Below are 18,432 nucleotides of genomic sequence, written 5' to 3'. Positions count from 1 at the left end.
TTTCCCCTTCATCAGGGCACGTCTAAGAACTCCGTTTCTAGTCGCCTTCGCAGCCCAAATCCTTTAGTTCACTCTTCTCCAAGCTGGCAACAGACTTGGTCTCACACAGAACTCAAAAGTCCCAAAACAAACACAAAGTCTTCCGTCAGCTCCGGCTTCACACAACCTCCTGCCTGGGCTTCTCTAGCTTTCTGCCAGTCCTCTGGCAGCATCAGCTACTTCACTCTCTCCCTGAAGCTGTCTGCTGCCTTTTCTATCTGAATCACCTCCTTCCACTCAGGTGGGCTCCTCTCCTACTCAGGGTCAGCTTAGCCCCAGCTCTCCAGCCCATGGGCAGACCACCCTTGAACAGTAACAGACAGAACCGTGGCAATAAAAAGGGACTTGGACACCTGATTCCCTGAGGTTGCTTTGTAAACTTCAGCTAAAGACTTGTAATTTGTCACCCTAATGTGAGCTGTAGCAGAGGGATGGTGTGCGAGGCTGACAGACGCCCTTGACAACCCAATCTTCAGCGCATGCTAGACAAAGGGCAATTTTGCCACAACTTGCCCTCCTTTGTGCCAACTTCGTTCCCCACTTTCCATCACTCATCCAATCTCTGTTCTCCACTTCTGTTATCAGCCAGTCCAGGCACTGGGGTTTTCCTTACTTCATCATCTCCCCCACTCAGCGGCCTCAGCATGGAGCAGGGCACTGGGGGAACCATCTGCCCCACTCCCGAGAGGAGCAGAGCAGTGGGAGAATGGCCTCCCCCGCAGCTTCCGTCCCAGGTGGAGTCTCTGATGCGACAGCAGGTGGTAGCTGCGACTGAAACGCTCCCCGCACTCTGCGCACTGGTAGGGCCGTTCCCCCGTGTGGATCCTCTGGTGCTGGGTGAGCGCCGAGTTCTGTTTGAAGCTCTTGCCACACTGGCGGCAGGGGAAGGGCCGCTCCCCCGTGTGCGTGCGCTGGTGCTGCACAAGGTTGTAGCGCTGCGTGAAGCTCTTCCCACACTCGGTGCAGGGGTAGGGCCGCTCCCCCGTGTGCGTGCGCTGGTGTTTGATGAGGGTCGAGCGCAGGCTGAAGCGCTTCTCACAGTCCCCGCAGGGGTAGGGCTTCTCCTGCGTGTGGACGCGCTGGTGTGTGATCAGGTCCGAATTGCGTCTGAAGCGCCTCCCGCACTCAGTGCACTTGAAGGGCCTCTCGCCCGTGTGGATGCGCTGGTGCATGATCAGCGTTGAACGCTGATTGAACGTCTTCCCGCACTCAGGGCACTGGTGGGGTCGAGTTCCTAAGTGGGCTCTTTGGTGTGCCAGCAGCTCTGCGCGCTCCTTGAATCGGCTCCCACACTGGGCACATTGGTAGTCTCTCTCTGGCGGGGGAGATCTCAGGGGCTGAGCGGGCTCTGAGCCAACACCTTCTTCTGGCATGCAAGGCTGCTCCCCTGAATGGACTCTCTGCTGCTCTGACCCAGCCCCACTGCCCTGCTCGCATCCTGCACCCAGACATGGTTTGCCCCCTGCATGCGTGCGCCGGTGCTGGGTGAGCGCAGAGTTCTGGCTGAAGCTTTTGCTGCAGTCCCTGCACAAGAAGGGCCCCTCCCCCGTCTGTGTGCACCGGTGCTGGGCCAGGTGCACACTCTGCATGAAGCTCTTGCCGCAATTCCCGCACCAGGAGGGCTTCTTGCCCATGTGGATGAGGCAGTGCTTGGTGAGCGTCGACCTCACAGTGAAGCACGTTCCGCACTGATAGGGCCACTCTCTCATGTGCGGGCACTGGGGCGTGGCCAGGTCTGAGGTGCGGGCGAACCGCTTCCCACACTCACCACACTGGTAGGGCTTCTGGCCAATGCAACACTGGTGCTGGGTGAGCTCCGAGCTGGTGCCAAAGACCTGCCCGCATTCAGTGCATGGGTGGATGCTCTCCCCAGTGCGGATGCACTGGTGCTGTGACAGGTGTGAGCTCTGGGCGGAGCACTCCCCGCATGGGCAGGGCCGCTTGCCCGTGTGGATGCGGCGGTGCTTGTTGAGGGTGGAGTGGACGCTGAAGCTCTTCCCGCATTCCCCACACGGGTAAGGCCGCTCCCCCGTGTGCGTGCGTCTGTGTGTGGCCAGGTCCGAGGTGCGGGCAAACCGCTTGCCACACTCCCCGCATTGGAAGGGGTGCTCCCCGGTGTGCACCCGCAGGTGCTGGGTGAGCGACGAGTTCTGGCTGAAGCTCTTGCCGCACTGGCGGCAGGGGAAGGGCCGCTCCCCCGTGTGCGTGCGCTGGTGCTGCAGGAGGTTGGAGCGCTGTGTGAAGCTCTTCCCGCACTGGGCGCAGGGGTAGGGCCGCTCCCCCGTGTGCGTGCGCTGGTGTTTGATGAGGGTTGAGCGCAGGCTGAAGCACTTCCCGCATTCCCCGCAGGAGTAGGGCTTCTCCCCGGTGTGAACGCGCTGGTGCTGGACGAGGTGGGAGCGCCGTGTGAGCTGCTTGCCGCACTCCCCACACTTGTGGGGCTTCTCCTCTGTGGGGCTCCTCTGGTGCACCACGAGGTCTGAGCTCTGGCTTAATCGCTTCCCGCAGCCGGTGTGCTTATAGCTTTTGTGATGCAGCGTGATGCGACCGTTCAAGTTCCCAGACCCTCTATCGCAGGGAGTGGATTCAACTGGTCTCTTCCCTGGAGCGTTTCTCTGTTGCCTCTCCGGCTCACACCGAGTGTCCCAGGCTTTTACCCCCGCAGGACTTGAGGAAATAACTCCTCCTGATGGGAGCCCATCTGATTCTGCACCTGCAGGACCTTCCTGCCAAGGATTCCTCTCCTTGCTTTCCGTCTTCACTGCACCACCTGCCAAAGCTAAGAGAGAATCCAGGTGAGAGTCACTCCCTGCACAGCGGGGAAGGGAAGAGACAGGAGTGCCAGAAATGAGCACCAATTGCCGAGACTCAAAACCCACCGCACCCAAGTCTTTCCACTGAGATTGGAGACCTCCTGCAAGGGTGAGGATGCAGCAGAGCAGAGATATGGGGAAGAGGGAGGTGGTTTTGTTTCTCTTCCAGACACTGGGGATGGAGGCAGAAGGTTGTAACTTTTAACCCATTCCTCACCTGTGCAGGGGCCTCCGGGGATCTCCATTTCCTCAGCGCTCTGGGGACCTGGGCTCTTCAGCTCCTTTTTTTGTTCCATCTGGGAAATGACGTCAGGAACGGGAAAATCTGTTCGCAGGAGAGAAAAGGAGAACGCGTTCAGCCAGGGAAGAAGGCTGCTCGAGTTGCTAAGGCCCAGCAGCCAGTTTCTGACGCTCACAGGTTTGTGGTGAGACCTTGCTGTAACCTGGCGCGGCTTCCCCCAGCCCCCAAGGGCACACGGCCATGCCCACAGTCTCTCTTCGGCACTTTCATTGTCCAAACTTAAACACAAACATTTGCTCAGCTCACCTTTGGCCACGTTCTCCAGGGGTTGTCCCCCAGTACCTGCCAGGTTCCCACTGCTTCGGCGCTTCGGCAGTCCTGCTGTTCCTGCTTCCTAGCGCTGACTCACTGGGCCTCCCACCCTCCCTCTTCTCCACAGCCAGGTGCCCTCTTTTAAAGCCTAATTTGGGTCAGCTGCTGAGGCACAGGTGTGCTGGTCCCGCTCCCTCTTAAAGGGCCAGTGTCACCCTGCAATATTTACATAAATCCACTTCTTAATGTCTGTGTGAACACACACCTGAAGATGGAGGATTAGCCCTGCTGACGTGTGTCTGCTGCTTATCCCTGGGAGATGTGGAGGGACAGTCCCTGACACAGGTCATGGGGACGGTAAGGGCTGATCCCCCACAAACCAAAGAGCCCCGAGTTTAGGTTGACCCAGCCAGGCCAGAGAGTGAACAGCAGCTAATACCTGCAGGGGATGAATCCTCATCCAGCAAGCCAATGTTCCTGTAATTCTCCTGCATGACATCCCTGTAGAGGTCCCTCTGCTGCTGGTCCAGCAGGGCCCACTCTGCCGGGGTGAAATACACGGCCACCTCCTCAAACGCCACCGGCGCCTGGAACAACAAGCATCCCCTGCTCAGCATCTACCGCTCCTGGGACAATGCCCCACCTGCCCACAAAGTGAGAACGTGGGGTGGAGGCATCGGCTGAGGCACATGGACGAGGTCCTCAGTGCCATGGCCACTCTCCGTGCCCTACGTTCCTCAAAAGCGTGGTGTGTTGGGACTGTGTGAAGAGGGAGCTAAGACGACGTGGGGAGGGAACGGAGAAAGACAGAAGCACTGAGGGGCAGCTTGTGAGGGATGGGGCAGCTGTGATGGAGAATTTACAATAAGATGAGCCGTGAGGGTCTGGGGAACTCCCCATCCTCTGTTCTGTCCCTGAGCCTCCCCCTGACCGGCACCTCACACATCCCCGGTTAGTGGCCTCTCTCTCTGCCTCCTCTGAATGGCAGCTACAGCCTGGCCTGAGCTGTGAGTCCCTTATGTAGCTGATTCCTGTGACTAACTTCTCTGTGTCACACGCTTGCTGATCCCCACCCCCTGTGCATACAGACAGTGAGCCCAACGCCCCTCTCTGCCCCATAGATCATTGCTTCTCCCGAAAAGCTCAGCACAGCCAGCTGCCAATAGTGACTCCTCCCACTCTACCCTTAGCTCTTCTTCCTCAACTGTGTGTTTGGATGGCAAGGATATTAGTCCCACCTGCCCTTTTTTACCTGAACCTGGCCTTCCCCACACAGTTCCCACTACAAGACAGGGCACCCCACAGCCAATCTCCTCACAATGCCCCGTGATGTAGGGCACTGCTATTATCCCCAACTGGAAAATGAGGAACTGAGGCAGACAGCAATGACCCAAATCACCTTGCAGAACCTAGAGACTCAGAGAGGAGATAAGTGATGGAAATCCCAGCCAGGTGCCCTTCGGAGGGACATGGAAGTGGAACCCACAGGGCAGCGTATGTTGCACATTCATCCCTTGCCTGACTCGCACACAGCTGGAGTCTGTTACAAGGCAAGCTACAGGCCCTAGTTCTTTACTTCAACCTGGAGATGTTCATGCTTTCAGCTTGCTGATCCCAACCGAGATGGCAAGTGTTACCCCAGAAACCACCAAGTTGCAGCTTATTCCACAACTGCCCCATAAGGGAAATTTCTCCTCAGGCCCTCTTTGTCAGTGATTGACCTCCATCCTGAAGCAGGAGGGATTATAGTCTGGTAACGGCACTCTTTCACGTCACTGCCAATCGATATTGCTGGTGAATTCTATTGGTTTGGCCGGGACTGATTTATACAGTGAGTCGATGGTGTTGGGAATTTCACCTTTTGTAGGTTTGTACAAGTGACTAGAGCAGATGGGAGAGATCAAATGAAACGGGACCAACTCAGAGGGAGAACAGGGATTTGGCCAAACGCAGAAATAAAAAATAGGTCAATGCAATATTGAGCTTCAAGGCAGAGGAGACTCTGTAGCTTCATTGCGACCCTGGTTACTGCGTATAAATGTGGGCACCATGCTGCCAGAAAGACACTGACAGGGAAGTAGAGCAACAAAAAGGATGAGGGATCTGACGTCAGTGGATTAACATTTGCCCAGGTGCAAGGAGCCACATCAATTTAAAAGCACATGGTCTTCCTATTCCAGACAAGGTACTGCTGCCCATTCCTGCCCAGGCTGACCTGTGAAGCCACAAAGACAGACAGGAGATGCAGCATCCAGGGGCATCTGACCTTAAAGTCTATGAGTCTGTCAGAAGGGACTATTATCATCATCTCATCTGACCTCCTGCACGTAGCAGGTCATCTGAGCGCCTCCAGAAGGACGCCAGTTTGGTACAGCACAGCAGGGGTGGGCACTGGTGCAAGCCAGGATTTAAATGTGACTACTTTTGGAGGGTCACTTTAAACACCAGCCCCCACCCAGTGCCCCCAGATCCTGTTGCCTCCCCCTCTCCATCCCCCCAAAGCCCCACTGCCTCCCCCACACCTTGTCCCGAGCTCCCTTCTGCACACACCAGGTGGACTCCAAACACTGGCTGGAGGCTGCACGCAAGGAAGGGATGGGACTCAGGAGGCTTCCCCGTGCCCCCACTGGCAGACCTACTGTGCTGCCAACCCGGCTTCCCTGCTCCGGGCGCCATCTAGTGGGACTCTAGCTAGCTGCAGCACCTTTCCCAGGCACATCCCTTCAGCCCTGCTCAGCCCAACTCCCACCCTGGCAGAAAGGGGGGAGGATGGGCTTGGGGGAGGAAATCCTGGGGCAGGTGGCCAGGGCAGAAGCTGGGTGCGGTGGCAGAGGCGGAGATGAATATTGAGGGGGGCCGTGCCTGTTTGCCCCCCCTTATGCATGCCCCTGGGTGCAAGGACAGGGCAAAGAAGATTGACACGCTTGTTATCCACTTGCCCCTCCTAAAAACTTGCCAGCTCTCATATTAGATTAGAGTGAGAGATGCTTAAGACCTTAAATAGATGCTTACTGAGCAATCTCCTTCACACATTTTCCCAGCTGCCCCTTCATGCCACATGACAATGGCCAGAGCTGACTCGTCTCACCTGGGGCTGCCGCTGCTCAGGCTCCTGGGGGATGAGCTGGAAATCCTCTGCCAGGGCCACGGCCTCCGCACCACTTTCCGGGCCACGCTCCCGCACCCAGCTCTGCATTACCTCAGGCAGGAGGCTCAAGAACTGCTCCAGAACCAGCAGGTCCAGCATCTGCTCCTTGGTGCGGGTCTCTGGCTGCAGCCAGTGCTGGGAAAGCTCCTGCAGGCAGCCGTAAACCTCCCGGGGCCCCTCGGCCTCCTGGTAGTGGAAGCCCCTGAAGCGCTGGCGCTGCGTCTCCGTGTCGTAGCGGTGCAGGACGGCTCCCTTCACCTTGGCACCATCACTGGCGTCCCCCAGTCGATGCCACTCAGTCACCGTCTGAAGCTGCGCCAGCCAGCTGGGGAACTCCCCGGTCACCCAGCACTGCTCTGCCATGGGACCTTTCTCTGTTTGATCCACTTTGTCCCATGGGTTAAGGACGGCTCCATCCGGCCTCTCCACCTTCAGGGTGGCTGGCACCTCCTGCCCTGGCACAGCTTGGGATTCGAGCCCGCAGCCAGCAGCCCCTCCCTGCTGGGTGGCCATCTCCAGCCTTAGGAGACTGGCCTTGGCACCAGCCTCCAGCCCGTGCTCCAGACCTGCCCCCCTCCGTATGCAACTACCCGGCCAGGGGCCAGGGCCAGCTCTGTGCGCTTCAGTCTCCAAGCCCTGGAGCAGCTCCTTGTCCAGCGCCAGCCTCTCTGGGGGCAGATGGGGAGAAGGCCCAGCGTGGGCTGCTGCAGAGCCAAAGGCCCTGGACTCAGCCCGAGGGTTCTCCTGGGAGAGGGGGAGTCATGGCTGGGGCGAGAGCAGCAAATGGATCAGAGAGAGACCCCTACACCCCAGGAGGGACAGGGCTCCCCTGCTCTATAGGGGCTGCCCCCTAGTACCCAAGGACGGACATGGCCCCCCACTCTATAGGTGCTGCCCCCCTCAGTGCCCCAGGAGGGGAAGGGCCCCCCACTCTATAGGGCCTGCTCCCTTAGTGCCCCAGGAAGGGACAGCCCCCCCGCCCCCAGCTCTATGGGGCAGCCCAGCCCAGCCCTCCCCACACCGCCCGCCCCCAGCACACAAGGCCGGCGGTCCGGCGGGTCCCCTAGCGGCGGGGGGAGGGAGGAAGTTGGGCTTGGTCAGAGAGCTCCCCCCCCCCGCCCCAGGCTCCGTGCCCTGCTGCTACTGGAGGCGCCATTGGCAGAGCGGCCTGTCCGCCCTCCGGGGGCGGATGACAGCTATTGGCCCGGTTGCATGTCCGTCAAGGCGGGCGGCAGCGATAGGTCGGGCGGGTCCGTCAGGGGCAGATGTCAGCCATTGGTCGGGCGGCCTATCCGTCAGGCGGGGCGCCTCTCCCCCAACAGCACTCGTTGCGTCACATGGCTGCCACAGGCCCCGCCCCCGCCCCGTTGAAAGCCCCGCCCATGAGGTGGGGAATGTCAGGGCAATGGGTGAATGGATGAGGAGTGAGCAACTGCTGGCTTTACCCCTGCAGCCCAGCTGAGGCTCTGCTCCCCCTGCAGGGGCTGAGCCCATGTGGGTCCCCTGGACCCTCTGCCATACCCAGCGCTGCAGGGAGCTGGTGTGGAGCCCCACACCTGGGTCCCATCCTGGTTCTGGGAGGGGAGTGGGGTGTAAGGGTCAGAGCAAGGGGGCTTGGCAGCCAGGACTCCTGGGTTCTATCCCTGACTCGTGGAGGGGCGTCAGGGTCTAGTGGTTAGAGCTGAGGCTCCTGGGTTTCAGATCCCAGCACCAGCTGGAGTGAGAATGGCCACGGGGCTATGTTCAGCCCCCCTAGTGCAGGCTTGAGGCAGTTGACCCGGGCTCCAAGACTTGCTGCTGCAGGATTTTGTTTTTGTTTTGCAGTGTAGACAGATCCTGTGGCTCTATGAGAAGAGGTGCTGGGGGAACCTGGGAGTTGAGCAGGGCTTTTCCTGGCACCAGCAGCAGTGACAGGGAGAGGCTCATGAGAGTGGAAACCCACAGCCACAAGGCCCCTTCCTCAGAGCAGCTGGCCCCCGCTACAGCTGTAGATACAGGAGTAAATCAGGGCCTTTCAGCCCCCTTCCTCCCCCAGATTCAGAGGAACCCCCTCAGCACTCTAGGCTCAGTGGCTACTCCTGGCTGCTCCAGGGACTTGGCCCTTTGGCTACATTGTTTGGCAAAAGGCCACCCCTTCTGTGGTATGTCAGTCCCCAGATGGCAAACAAACCCTGCAGTGTCTTCACCCCAGTCGGGCCCTGCCCTTCCTTCCTCACCTTAAATTTGGGCACAAACAGGCACTTCTGCCGGTTTCATTAGCAAAGAACAAAGTCAAATGCAGGTTAAGCTGAACGAATAGGACTTTATTAAACCCTGGGCACTGCTCTGCCCATGTGGCTGAGCTGCTCCCAGCCTAACGCCACCTCTTCCCCTGGAGTCCCGTCAATAACCCCCAGGCCACCAATCTGGTTACATCTTCTCTATTTTACAGACATTTTCATATAAACAAGTCATTGGGGCCCAGATGCCCACCTGTGTCCCCTCTGCCAGAAGTTGCCAGCACATAGCCAAGCTGTACCAGTGGGGCTATGCCAGCACAAACCGCAGCTGCTGGGTTTTTGTAACAGAAATAAACCAAACAGGTTGGAGCGGCCAATTAGCCTCACGCCTGCCATCACCTGATCACTGCCCACAGGTTGCATCCCTTCCCTCATCTTGCATCTGTCCGTGATTTTGCACTGGAAGCTCTTTGGGGCAGGAAATGTGTCTGTGCAAGACCCAGCACAATGGGGTCCTAATCCTGCCTGGGGCCTTGGGGAGCGACTGCATGTTAACAGCTTAGGTAATGTACTGATGATGCCCCAGTTAGGAGAGAATCTGGTTCCCTCTCCCACAGCTGTGGTCACTCCACGGCTAATGAGAATAAACAGTCGCTAAAGCCAGCTGCTCTGATGCCAATACCCACAGGGAGCAGTAAGAAGGGGCCATTACACAGAAGAACTACACCTGCCATCCGGATATCAGTGGGGAGGCAGACTGGGCGGGGTTGGCATACTTTCCTTTGGTAGCTGCCAACTTGTTTTCCAGGATCTAAGCTTCTGCTTGGAGCAGAATTAAGTCCGCAGCCTTCATAATGGTGAAGAAAACCTTCCAGACGTGACCTAACGTGTAAAACGACGTCTGCAGACAACCTGAAAAAACAGATGAGAGTTGGGAGAGCTGTGCCCAGTAACATCAGTTGGTCATTGGTGCTGATGTCTAAAGCTAGCTAAAGCCACGCTCTGAGATCCGGAGGTCCCAGGACCAATCTCCTCTGGAAGTCTTGTTACATCAACACGCTTAACAATTCCATGGCTGAGCGCTGCATGCTGGGAGTGGAGGGGGGATGAAAACCAGCACAGGTCTGCTGTGAGTGGCGTCCCTGACTGCGGCAGGCAGAGTCTGGCATAGCCCCAGCACTCTCCTCCCCCCACCCTGGCACCTGAGTGAAAGCTGCTGAGAACAGCCTCTGCCCCCCTTGTCCACGCATGTCTAGTCTGGCAGGAGAAGGGAAGAGGACAGTGAGCCATCCAGCTTGAAGAAATCCATTGATTTAAAAACATCTGAAGTTGAAAGTGATGCCGACACCCAGCTGCTGCATCTCAGCTGCACCCTCCACTGGTGAACACTGCCGTAGCTCTGCTAGCGTCCATGGAGCGAGGCCAGTTGGCACCAGCTGGTGTCTGGCCTCTTCTTGTTACACGGGATGCCGTTAGGTCACGTACTCTGACCTTGGACAGCACTAGCAGAAGGGGACCGTGATCCCACGAGGCCTCTGTACTATTGTACGTGACAATTAGCGATATCAGAGAGCACAACAACCCTGTGCTAGCCAAAGACCTGTTCACCAAATCTCCTGTCAAGTCAGCCACGAGTTCCAGCCACAGCACGTGGAATCCAGATGTATTAAAATCATACCCCTCTTGTCTAAAACTCTGTATACAGGAACCAGCACCAAAGCCACTAGGGAGCTCTGCTGTTATACAGAATCTGCTCTTCTTTGGGTTTGAAAGGTACATTTTAGTGATTTTTTCCCCTCTGATTTTTATTCTGGTTATGAACTTTAACATGCAGAATTAGTATCAAAAGATATTTTTGGGGGCTTTAAAACCAGTGCAGTGGGACAGCACCATAAAACCTGGAGCTGGCTCTGGGTGTCTGTTTGGAACCACACATGGGTGACAGAGACATGGGAAAGGCTGCGTCATTGAAGGTGGAAGGACCCTTCTGCCTGGCTTTTATTAGACTCCAAACACAAGAGCTAGATGTGACCCAGAGGGATGCAGGAGCTCACCAAGGGGAAGGGGCTGGGCTGCCCCCTCTGGCAGTGTGTGTCCAGCCCACCGCTCTGGGGCAGCCGCTCCAGTCTCACATGACTCTGGCATGTTCTCAGGCAGGCTCACTTTGCATATCATTTGAATTCAGCAGCAGAAGGGTCTAAGTGAGCCCTGGGCAGCAGAGCACAAGATCTCTAACAATGGGTGACTGCCTGCATAGATCACCTTGCAACTCCAGTATTTCTCTGCACCCAGCTGGCCTGTCTCAGGCTTTGTGTACCGAGAGGAGGCCCTTGAGAGCTGTCTCGAAGCCATGAAAGCTGGACCCGATCCCACTGCGGTTGAAGTCAATGGGATTCTTTCTGCTGGCTCCCGGGGGAGTTTGAGCAGGACCAAAACCTCCTTCCAGCTGAGATTTCCAATGCCACCACGAAGGTCTGGATGGATGAACAGGAGTCAGGCACCCAAATCCCTTAGGTAGCGCTGAAATGCTCTGTCTCCATGTTCGGTGAGATACTGGAAACCAAGTCAGTGCTTCATAGTGTCTCCAGTGCTCCACATACCAGTATCTTCTGGTTCTCTGCGTGCCCCTGGACTGATTCAATCCCTGGGACAGGAGAGAAAAGGAACTACTGAGGCCCAGTTGCTGGGAGATCCATGGCAGCAAAGACACAGGAGCACTCGGACTCTGCCCTAAAGCTGGATGGTCACCGAGGCAGGGAATACTTTCTGTGGGGTGGAAAGGACCAAGGGGGGCACAACTCCATGCTGGGGCTCCCCATCCCGCGGCTGAAAGCATCAGGCAGCCCCAGGCCAGGGGTGGAGCTGGGGGGTTTGTTGACAAAATATATCAGGGAAATGCCGATTTAGGGGAACCAAAACATTCGTTAGGAAGGATTTTTGGGGAGAGGGAATTTCTGGTCAAAGCCAGCGAGCCCCAGCATAGGCGACAGCTACAGCACTCGGCGGGCTGGGGGACACCCAGCCTCTGACTACGCTGACTCTATAGCACAGCCCCGCTGGGGGCTCTTGGCCAGTGGGTTGCAGAATCACGCTCTCTCCCTGCGGCCCCACCACACGGAACAGCTCCAAGAGGAAAAGACAAGAACTTGCCATATAGCCTGGTGCTCCGAACTCTCCCCACAGTCAGACAGAATAAGGGCTTGAACCCAGGTCTCCTCTCCCCCACGTAGGGGCCCTAACCACAGAGGTATTGGCTCAGCCGGTAGAGCCCTTTCTCTTGCAAAGTTTTGTGCAACATTTGGCAAGGCCCCATTTTCGCTCCCACACAGAATGCAAACCCGGGTCAGACCCCGCCAGGTTCCCTCGGCACCCTGGTTTCCCAGCCAGCCCTCGTTGTGATGCTGTTAAAGCTGCAGCTGCGCCTGGTGGACACAGCCGGGAATCCGGCGCGGTCTCCTCTCGGAATGAGACGCTGGGAAAGCTACAAGGCTGATCCCTGGAATGACTGATCTCCGCTGCCCATCACTCCCTATCCCTCATCCGTCCCCTTCGTGGTCCCCAAAACCCACCACCCAGATCCCTCCCATCCCTTCCACAATCCCCCCATGAACAACCCTCCTGCCCCTTTCTGCTTCCCATCCCCCGTACGACTGACCGCCTGCATGCACCGCTCCTACCCCTGCCCCCATACAACTAGCCACCCCAGCTCCCCCGCAGTGGGTCCTCTGCCTCCCTGTCATGGGCTCCAAAGGTCAGTCGCCCTGGGACTGGACCCTTCCTTACGACCTGCTCACAGCCAGACAATTATCACTGCCCAGAGCAGTGGCCACCCCAGGGACTCTCCCCGGCACGGATCCCTGGGGCACTGCCCTAGGGGGCCCTACTCCTCCTGGATCCCTGGGGCCCTCCCCACTGTGAATCCTCTGGAACCCTGCGCTGGTGCAATGGCCCGGGGGCCCCTGCCCCATATCAACGCCTGGCACAATGTCCCTCCTTCATGCATGTCCCGTGTGCTGCCTCAGGGGCCCCCTCCCCTCCGCAGGCCCCTGGCACGCTGCCCCGGCTCTCCCCCCTCCCCCCCCGCAGGCCTACCCCCCGTGGATTCTCTGGTGCGCGACGAGGTAGGAGCTGCGGCTGAAGCGACGGCTGCACCGGGCGCACTGGTAGGGGCGCTCGCCCATGTGGGTGCGCTGGTGCTGGAAGAGGGCGGAGCGGGCGCCGAAGCTCTTCCCGCAGGCGTGGCACTCGTAGGGGCGCTCGCCGGTGTGGGTGCGGTGGTGGGTGACGAGGGTGGCGTTCTGCGAGAAGCTCTTCCCGCACTCGGTGCAGCGGTAGGGCCGCTCCCCGGTGTGGGTGCGCAGGTGCTGGAGGAGGTTGGAGCTGCCGCTGAAGCGCTTGCCGCACTCCCCGCACGGGTAGGGCTTCTCGCCCGTGTGCACCCGCTGGTGCTTGTGCAGGTCCGAGCTCTCGATGAAGCGCTTGCCGCACTCCCCGCACGGGTAGGGCCGCTCGCCCGTGTGGATCTTCTGGTGCCGGATCAACGCCGAGCTCTCGCCGAAGCTCTTCCCGCACACCGGGCACTGGAAAGGCTTGTCCTCCTCACCTGCGCCCTGTGGCCGGGCGTGGCGCGAGCGCCGGGCCAGGCCGCCGTGCCGCTCCGGCCCCTGCCCCAGCTGCAGGATCTGCTGCACAATGAGGTCCTGCAGCTTCCTGATGCCCCCTCTCTCCTGCCGCCTCTTCCCCAGGGCGGCTCGCGGCAGCTGCTCCAGCCGGCGCTGGCCCTTGCAGGCCCGGCGGGGGGGAGGGTTCCCTTTGGGTCGTGCCGGTACCAGCCCAGGCAGATCACCCTTCTTGGGAGCCTGCTCCTGAGAATCGTCCTCCTTTGCCGCCTCCTCCTCGGTCTTGATCCCGTCAGCTGCTAGGAGAAAGAAATCCAGCCACGCTGTCCCCTCTGTGCAGTAAGCGTAACAACCCTCTCCCCCCTCTGCCTCACTGTCCGCTTACAGGGCGAGCTCTTCAGGGCAGGGAGAGACCCTCACAGTGTATCTGGGCAGTGCCCAGCACAACGGGGCCCTGATCTCAGCTGGGGCAGGGCCTGTCTCTGGCTGTGTCTGGGCAGCGCCCAGCACAATAATTGGGGCCTCTGTGCCTCTATGCGTGGGGAAGGGACACCCGGGGAGGAGAACCCGCCTACTGAACTGAGACGTCGCGTTGCTAGCCGATCTGCTGACGGCTCCGGCACCCACCAGGGATGGCTGGGCTTGTGGACAGGGCCAGGCCTGGCACTCAGGAGAGCAGCATTGGCTTCCCAGCTCTGCAGCACGCTCCCGGCCTGACCGTGGGCAACTCTGAATTGCCATGGGCCTCCGCTCCCCACGTGGCCAATGGGGTGATGATCCCTGGTGTCGGTGCAGCCCGAGTCCGGCAGGGCAGGGACTGTCTATGCCACACCCTGGCCAGTGGGACCCAGAGCCTGGCTGGGGTCTCTAGGCACTAGCTCACTACTAACCACTGGTCAGTCTCTGCTTGCTGGGCCTCTAGCCCCCTAGCTGAGTCCTCCCCCTGTGCAATGGGCAGCGAAGAGGTGAACTGGCCATGGCTCTTGCAGGGTTTCTTCTCGTCAGCTGTGACAGGCCAGGATGATGCCCTCTGGGCCCTGCCCTCTCTGCCGAGCAGGCTGTAGGGGAGGGGAGGTGCCCCCTCCCAAATTGCACCTCCTTAAAATAAAAGCCAGTGTGATGTTGCCTCCCTCCCTCCCCAAACCACGCCCTGCCCCATGCTCTGCACCTGCCTGGCAGAGCCGTCCCAGATCCCTTTTGCGAGAAGAACCGGGCCGCCTCTTGAGTGACAACCTTGGTGACCATCACAGGACAGAGCGTGGCTTGGTGCCAGGGGCCAAAGGGGCTGGATTTGGTTCCCAGTTCCCAATGGGCTGGCCAGACACCAAGGCAAGGACGGAAGGGCACTCAGCATCCCACTGGCCCTGCCTCCACCATGCTCGCTCTGCCCACGGGGGTCCCAGCCTTTCCCGACAGTCATGGCTGGCCACAGAGCGGGTCTCGCTCACTGCTCACCTCCACGGCCGCCACTTGGAGTCTCCATCTCGGGGCCCTGGGTGTCCGGGACATGCAGCTCAGCCCCTCCTTCCAGCCGGGAGATGGCATCTGGGCTGAGGGTGGGAAATCCTGCTTGATGGGAAGAGATTGGGGGAGCTCACAATGTGCCACTGAGAGCTGGTCCCACAGCGGGAAATACCTCACAGGGCGGGTCAGACCCCACAGGCTGGGAAATTTCCCCACGTGGAGGGACGGTGCACAGCAGTCCATAACTCCAGCAGGGCCCAGCCCCAGCTCCAGCACCAGAGCCGCCTTCCTCCCTTCCCTGGGGTCAGGCAAGGATCCGGGCTCCTCTCTGCCCCCAACACCGCAGACAGAACAGGGAGTGTGACTCCTCACCCAGCGAGCCAGGAACCACCGGCGTGGCGTTCCTCAGTGCATCCTCCTTCCTGGGCATCTCCTCAGAGGAACGCATGACCTCCGCCTTCAAGGTCTGTGGGGACTGGAGCAACACGCAACCCTCACTCAGTGCCCACTGCCCCGGGGACCATCCCCCACCCAGCATCTCCCGCTCCCGGGACAATCCCCTGACAGGCCACTCCTGCTCCTGGGACCATCCCCCACCTGGCACCCCCTCCTGGGGCTATCTCCCACCTGGTGTCCACCGCCCAGGATCATCCTCTGACCGGTGCCCCCTGCACCAGGACCATCCTGCCCAGCAACCCAGATTTCAAGACCATTCCTTGCCCTGTGTGTGCTGCCCTCAGGACCATCCCCTGCTGGCACCTGCTGCTCCTGAGATCATCCTCTGCTCAGCACCCACTGCCTCAGCATGATCTCCTGCCCAGCCCCTGCTGCTCCCAGGACAATTCCCTGCCTGCCCCCCAATACTCCCGGAACAATCACCTGCCTGGCCCCCAGAGTCCCCGGGATGATCCCACACATGGTGCTCGGTGCTCCCAGGACAAAGCGAAGCTAAGGGTTTGGGACATTTGTAATAGTTCCTCTCTCACCTGGGCTTCTCTTTGCCTCCCCACCTACATTCCCTCCAGATCAGGAACCTGTATGCTCACCTGGGGCTGCCATCTGGGCTCCTGCGGGATGAGTTGGAAATCCTCTGCCAGGGCCACGGCCCCCTGGCCGCTCTCCGGGCCACGCTCCCGCACCCAGCTCTGCATTTCCTCAGGCAGGAGGCTCAGGAACTGCTCCAGAACCAGCAGCTCCAGCATCTGCTCCTTGGTGCGGGTCTCCGGCTGCAGCCAGTGCTGGGAAAGTTCCCACAGGCGGCCGTAAACCTCCCGGGGCCCCTCGGCCTCCTGGTAGCGGAAGCCCCTGAAGCGCTGGCGCTGCGTCTCCGTGTCGTGGCGGTGCAGGACGGCTCCCTTCACCTTGGCACCATCACCGGCCTCACTGGCAGCCAGGCTGGCCTGGGCCTGTTGAGTTTCCCCGCCGAGGGGGGGCAGGAGTCGGGCTCCCCCCAGCCCTCTGGGCCTTTGGCAGGCATCAGCCATTCGTCTGGAGGCGGCGAGGTCGGGCTCAATCTCCCGCCCCTCCCCATTTCCCTGTGGGCCTAGGGGTGGCGGGGGGCCCGGCAGTCGCTCCCTATGAAGCTCTGGCATCTCCTGCAAATGTTGCTTATTCACCATCTCCTGCAGTCCCTGCCGCCCCCAGAGCTCATCACTCACCCAGGCCTGCCCCGAAAGGTGTGGGTTCCCCACTGACTCTGGCTCCTTCTTTGGGGCAGGCCCGGCTGGCTGGTCTTGCTCCTCAGCCTTCACCTGGAGCTGCACCACCTGCTCGGGCAAAGCCGCCCCCAGCTCTGTGCCCATTTTCTGTGCTGTGCTGGGCTACAAATCCAGCCCCGGCCTGTGCTCCAGCTCCTCCGGCCGCCTACGGCGCGCGATGTCCGGCTGCGCTCCTGAGCCTCCGGTGCCTCGCGCTGACGTCCGTGCTGCCCGCTCCTGAAAGGCGGGCGTGCGAGGCTGCGGCAGGAGGTCTCTGGGCCACGCCGCTCCGGCAGACGGCCTGCAGACAAACCACGTGTGATTGTGCCGCCAGGCTGCGACTAGCCCCCCTTGCCCCACATCTCGGTCCCTTTCCAAACCCAGGAACATCACCAGGCTGCAGGGAGCAGAGGCCCATGCCCCGGGCAGGGCAGGGTGGCTTGTGGAGCGAACGGAGCAGCGACAGCGGGGCTGTATGTGGCAGGGAGGGGAAATGGGGCAGGGAGCTGATGGAGGTCCCCCATCAACAAGGGACCAGTGTTAACCCCAGGGGAGACGCCTTTGAATCCCAGTAACCAGGCAGAGAACCACTCCACCAGCGTGGGTGAGCCGGGCAGACAGAACCAGCCGCCGGGGGCAGGGCGCGCACACCCGGGCATAACCCACAGCCAGCAGGGGCCAGATCTGCAGGGCCCCTGGCCTGTCCTGCAGGGGCCAGGCTTGGCCGGGCTCCCCCGCCGGCTCCTTGGCCCAGCAGAGGGAGGGGTGCGCGCCAGCGCCCCGCCAGCCCGTGCCCACCCTCTGCGCCCCGGCCCCGGCCCCGGCCCCGGCCCCATCTCCTCCGGGGCGGAGCTGGGCACGACGGAGGGGCGGCTGCGCGGCCATCCGAGCCCCGGCTCCGGCAGCGCCGACTCCCGCCCTCCCACTCACCGCGAACGCCCGGCGCCGAGCGGAGCGCGCAGCCCGGCCGGGGGCGCACGGGCCAACCCGGGGGAAACTTAAGGCTGGGCCGGCGAGCCCTGCCCGTCCCCTCCGGGAGCGCTTCCCCTGCAGAGGGCGCTGGGAAATGTAGTTTGCCGACCTCGGGTGGGGACCCGGCGAAGGGGGGGTCTCCCACTTCCTGCCTCGTCCGGGCCGGGAGTAGCGGCTGCAGGGCCAGCGGCAGGGTGGAGGGGTCCCCGCGGGTGGGGAGCCCACAGGCGGGGAAGGCAGCAGGAGGCTGGGGGAGCTTAGCAGAGGGTCCTGAGTGGGTGCGTGGAGATCCTGTGGGGACTGGCGCTGTGGGAGTGCCTGTGCCAGAGGTACCCAGACTAGAGGGAGGCTGCAGAGAGAAAAGGCTGGCTGGCTAGCGGGACAGCTAAAGACACAAACAGATTGATATGGGCGAGGGGGAGGTCAAGAGAGGTCGGGCCAGCTTCCTAAAGCTACTTAGGGGTTGCTGCGCTGTGGGCTGCGCCGCCAACTGATTTTGGAACCTAGATCTCATTTTCAGAAGTGGTTCGAGGCCCCTGGACTCACCAGGCGGGACAGAGCAGCACTGCCAAGCTGCCACCCTTATACGCCACAGGTTTAGCACGGCGCTATCCCCGCTCTCACTCTACAATTGCTCCAGTAGTAACCTCCTCAATGAGCAAAGCCCACAGGATTTTGGGGCACTCCGGGGATCGTTGGCTTTGGTAAAGGACATGTTGCTGCAGAGCAAGACGGAAGCCAAGAACATGAAGGAGTGAATGAAGTTTGGAGAGCGTTTGGCAACCAGCTTGATTATAAAAGTTGTTTTATTGCTACGTATATAAAACTTATGATATAGTACAAGGAGAGAAAAACAACCAAACACTTACAATATTACACGATTTCAATTGGGGTGTTGGGGAAATTTA

The 18,432-nt window shown here is 60.1% G+C and overlaps 2 protein-coding genes across 2 annotated transcripts; both read right to left on the bottom strand.

Moving 5' to 3' along the window:
* Positions 1-656: 656 nt before the first annotated feature.
* LOC137149448 (zinc finger protein 160-like) lies at positions 657-15,331 on the bottom strand. Its single transcript, XM_067542965.1, has 8 exons — positions 15,228-15,331; positions 14,847-14,957; positions 12,865-13,690; positions 11,090-11,246; positions 6,494-7,297; positions 3,845-3,992; positions 3,070-3,177; positions 657-2,818 (listed from the first exon to the last, which is right to left on the bottom strand). Exons 1-8 carry the CDS (start codon positions 15,301-15,303, stop codon positions 657-659), a joined length of 4,392 nt encoding a protein of 1,463 aa, XP_067399066.1. The 5' UTR covers positions 15,304-15,331.
* A 534-nt stretch (positions 15,332-15,865) lies between these two features.
* LOC137149447 (zinc finger protein with KRAB and SCAN domains 5-like) lies at positions 15,866-16,823 on the bottom strand. The gene has a single exon (XM_067542964.1). The coding sequence runs from the start codon at positions 16,655-16,657 to the stop codon at positions 15,866-15,868; it is 792 nt and encodes a 263-aa protein (XP_067399065.1). The 5' UTR covers positions 16,658-16,823.
* Between the last annotated feature and the right edge of the window lie 1,609 nt (positions 16,824-18,432).

Source organism: Emydura macquarii, unplaced genomic scaffold (genome assembly GCF_026122565.2).
Source record: "Emydura macquarii macquarii isolate MOO-44397 ecotype Brisbane River unplaced genomic scaffold, CSIRO-AGI_Emac_v2 contig_746, whole genome shotgun sequence".
Classification (NCBI taxonomy): Eukaryota; Metazoa; Chordata; order Testudines; family Chelidae; genus Emydura; species Emydura macquarii.
This window is presented reverse-complemented; position numbering and strand designations above follow the sequence as displayed.

Bases quoted from the DNA above. Each gene is read 5' to 3' on its own strand.
- LOC137149448 (XM_067542965.1), bottom strand. From the start codon at position 15,303: ATGCGTTCCTCTGAGGAGATGCCCAGGAAGGAGGATGCACTGAGGAAC. The intron at 3,993-6,493 runs GTGAGACGAGTC...TTGTTGTTCCAG, and splicing joins CTGAGCAGCGGCAGCCCCAG to GCGCCGGTGGCGTTTGAGGA. The intron at 2,819-3,069 runs GTGAGGAATGGG...ATTCTCTCTTAG, and splicing joins CCCCGGAGGCCCCTGCACAG to CTTTGGCAGGTGGTGCAGTG.
- LOC137149447 (XM_067542964.1), bottom strand. From the start codon at position 16,657: ATGGGCACAGAGCTGGGGGCGGCTTTGCCCGAGCAGGTGGTGCAGCTC.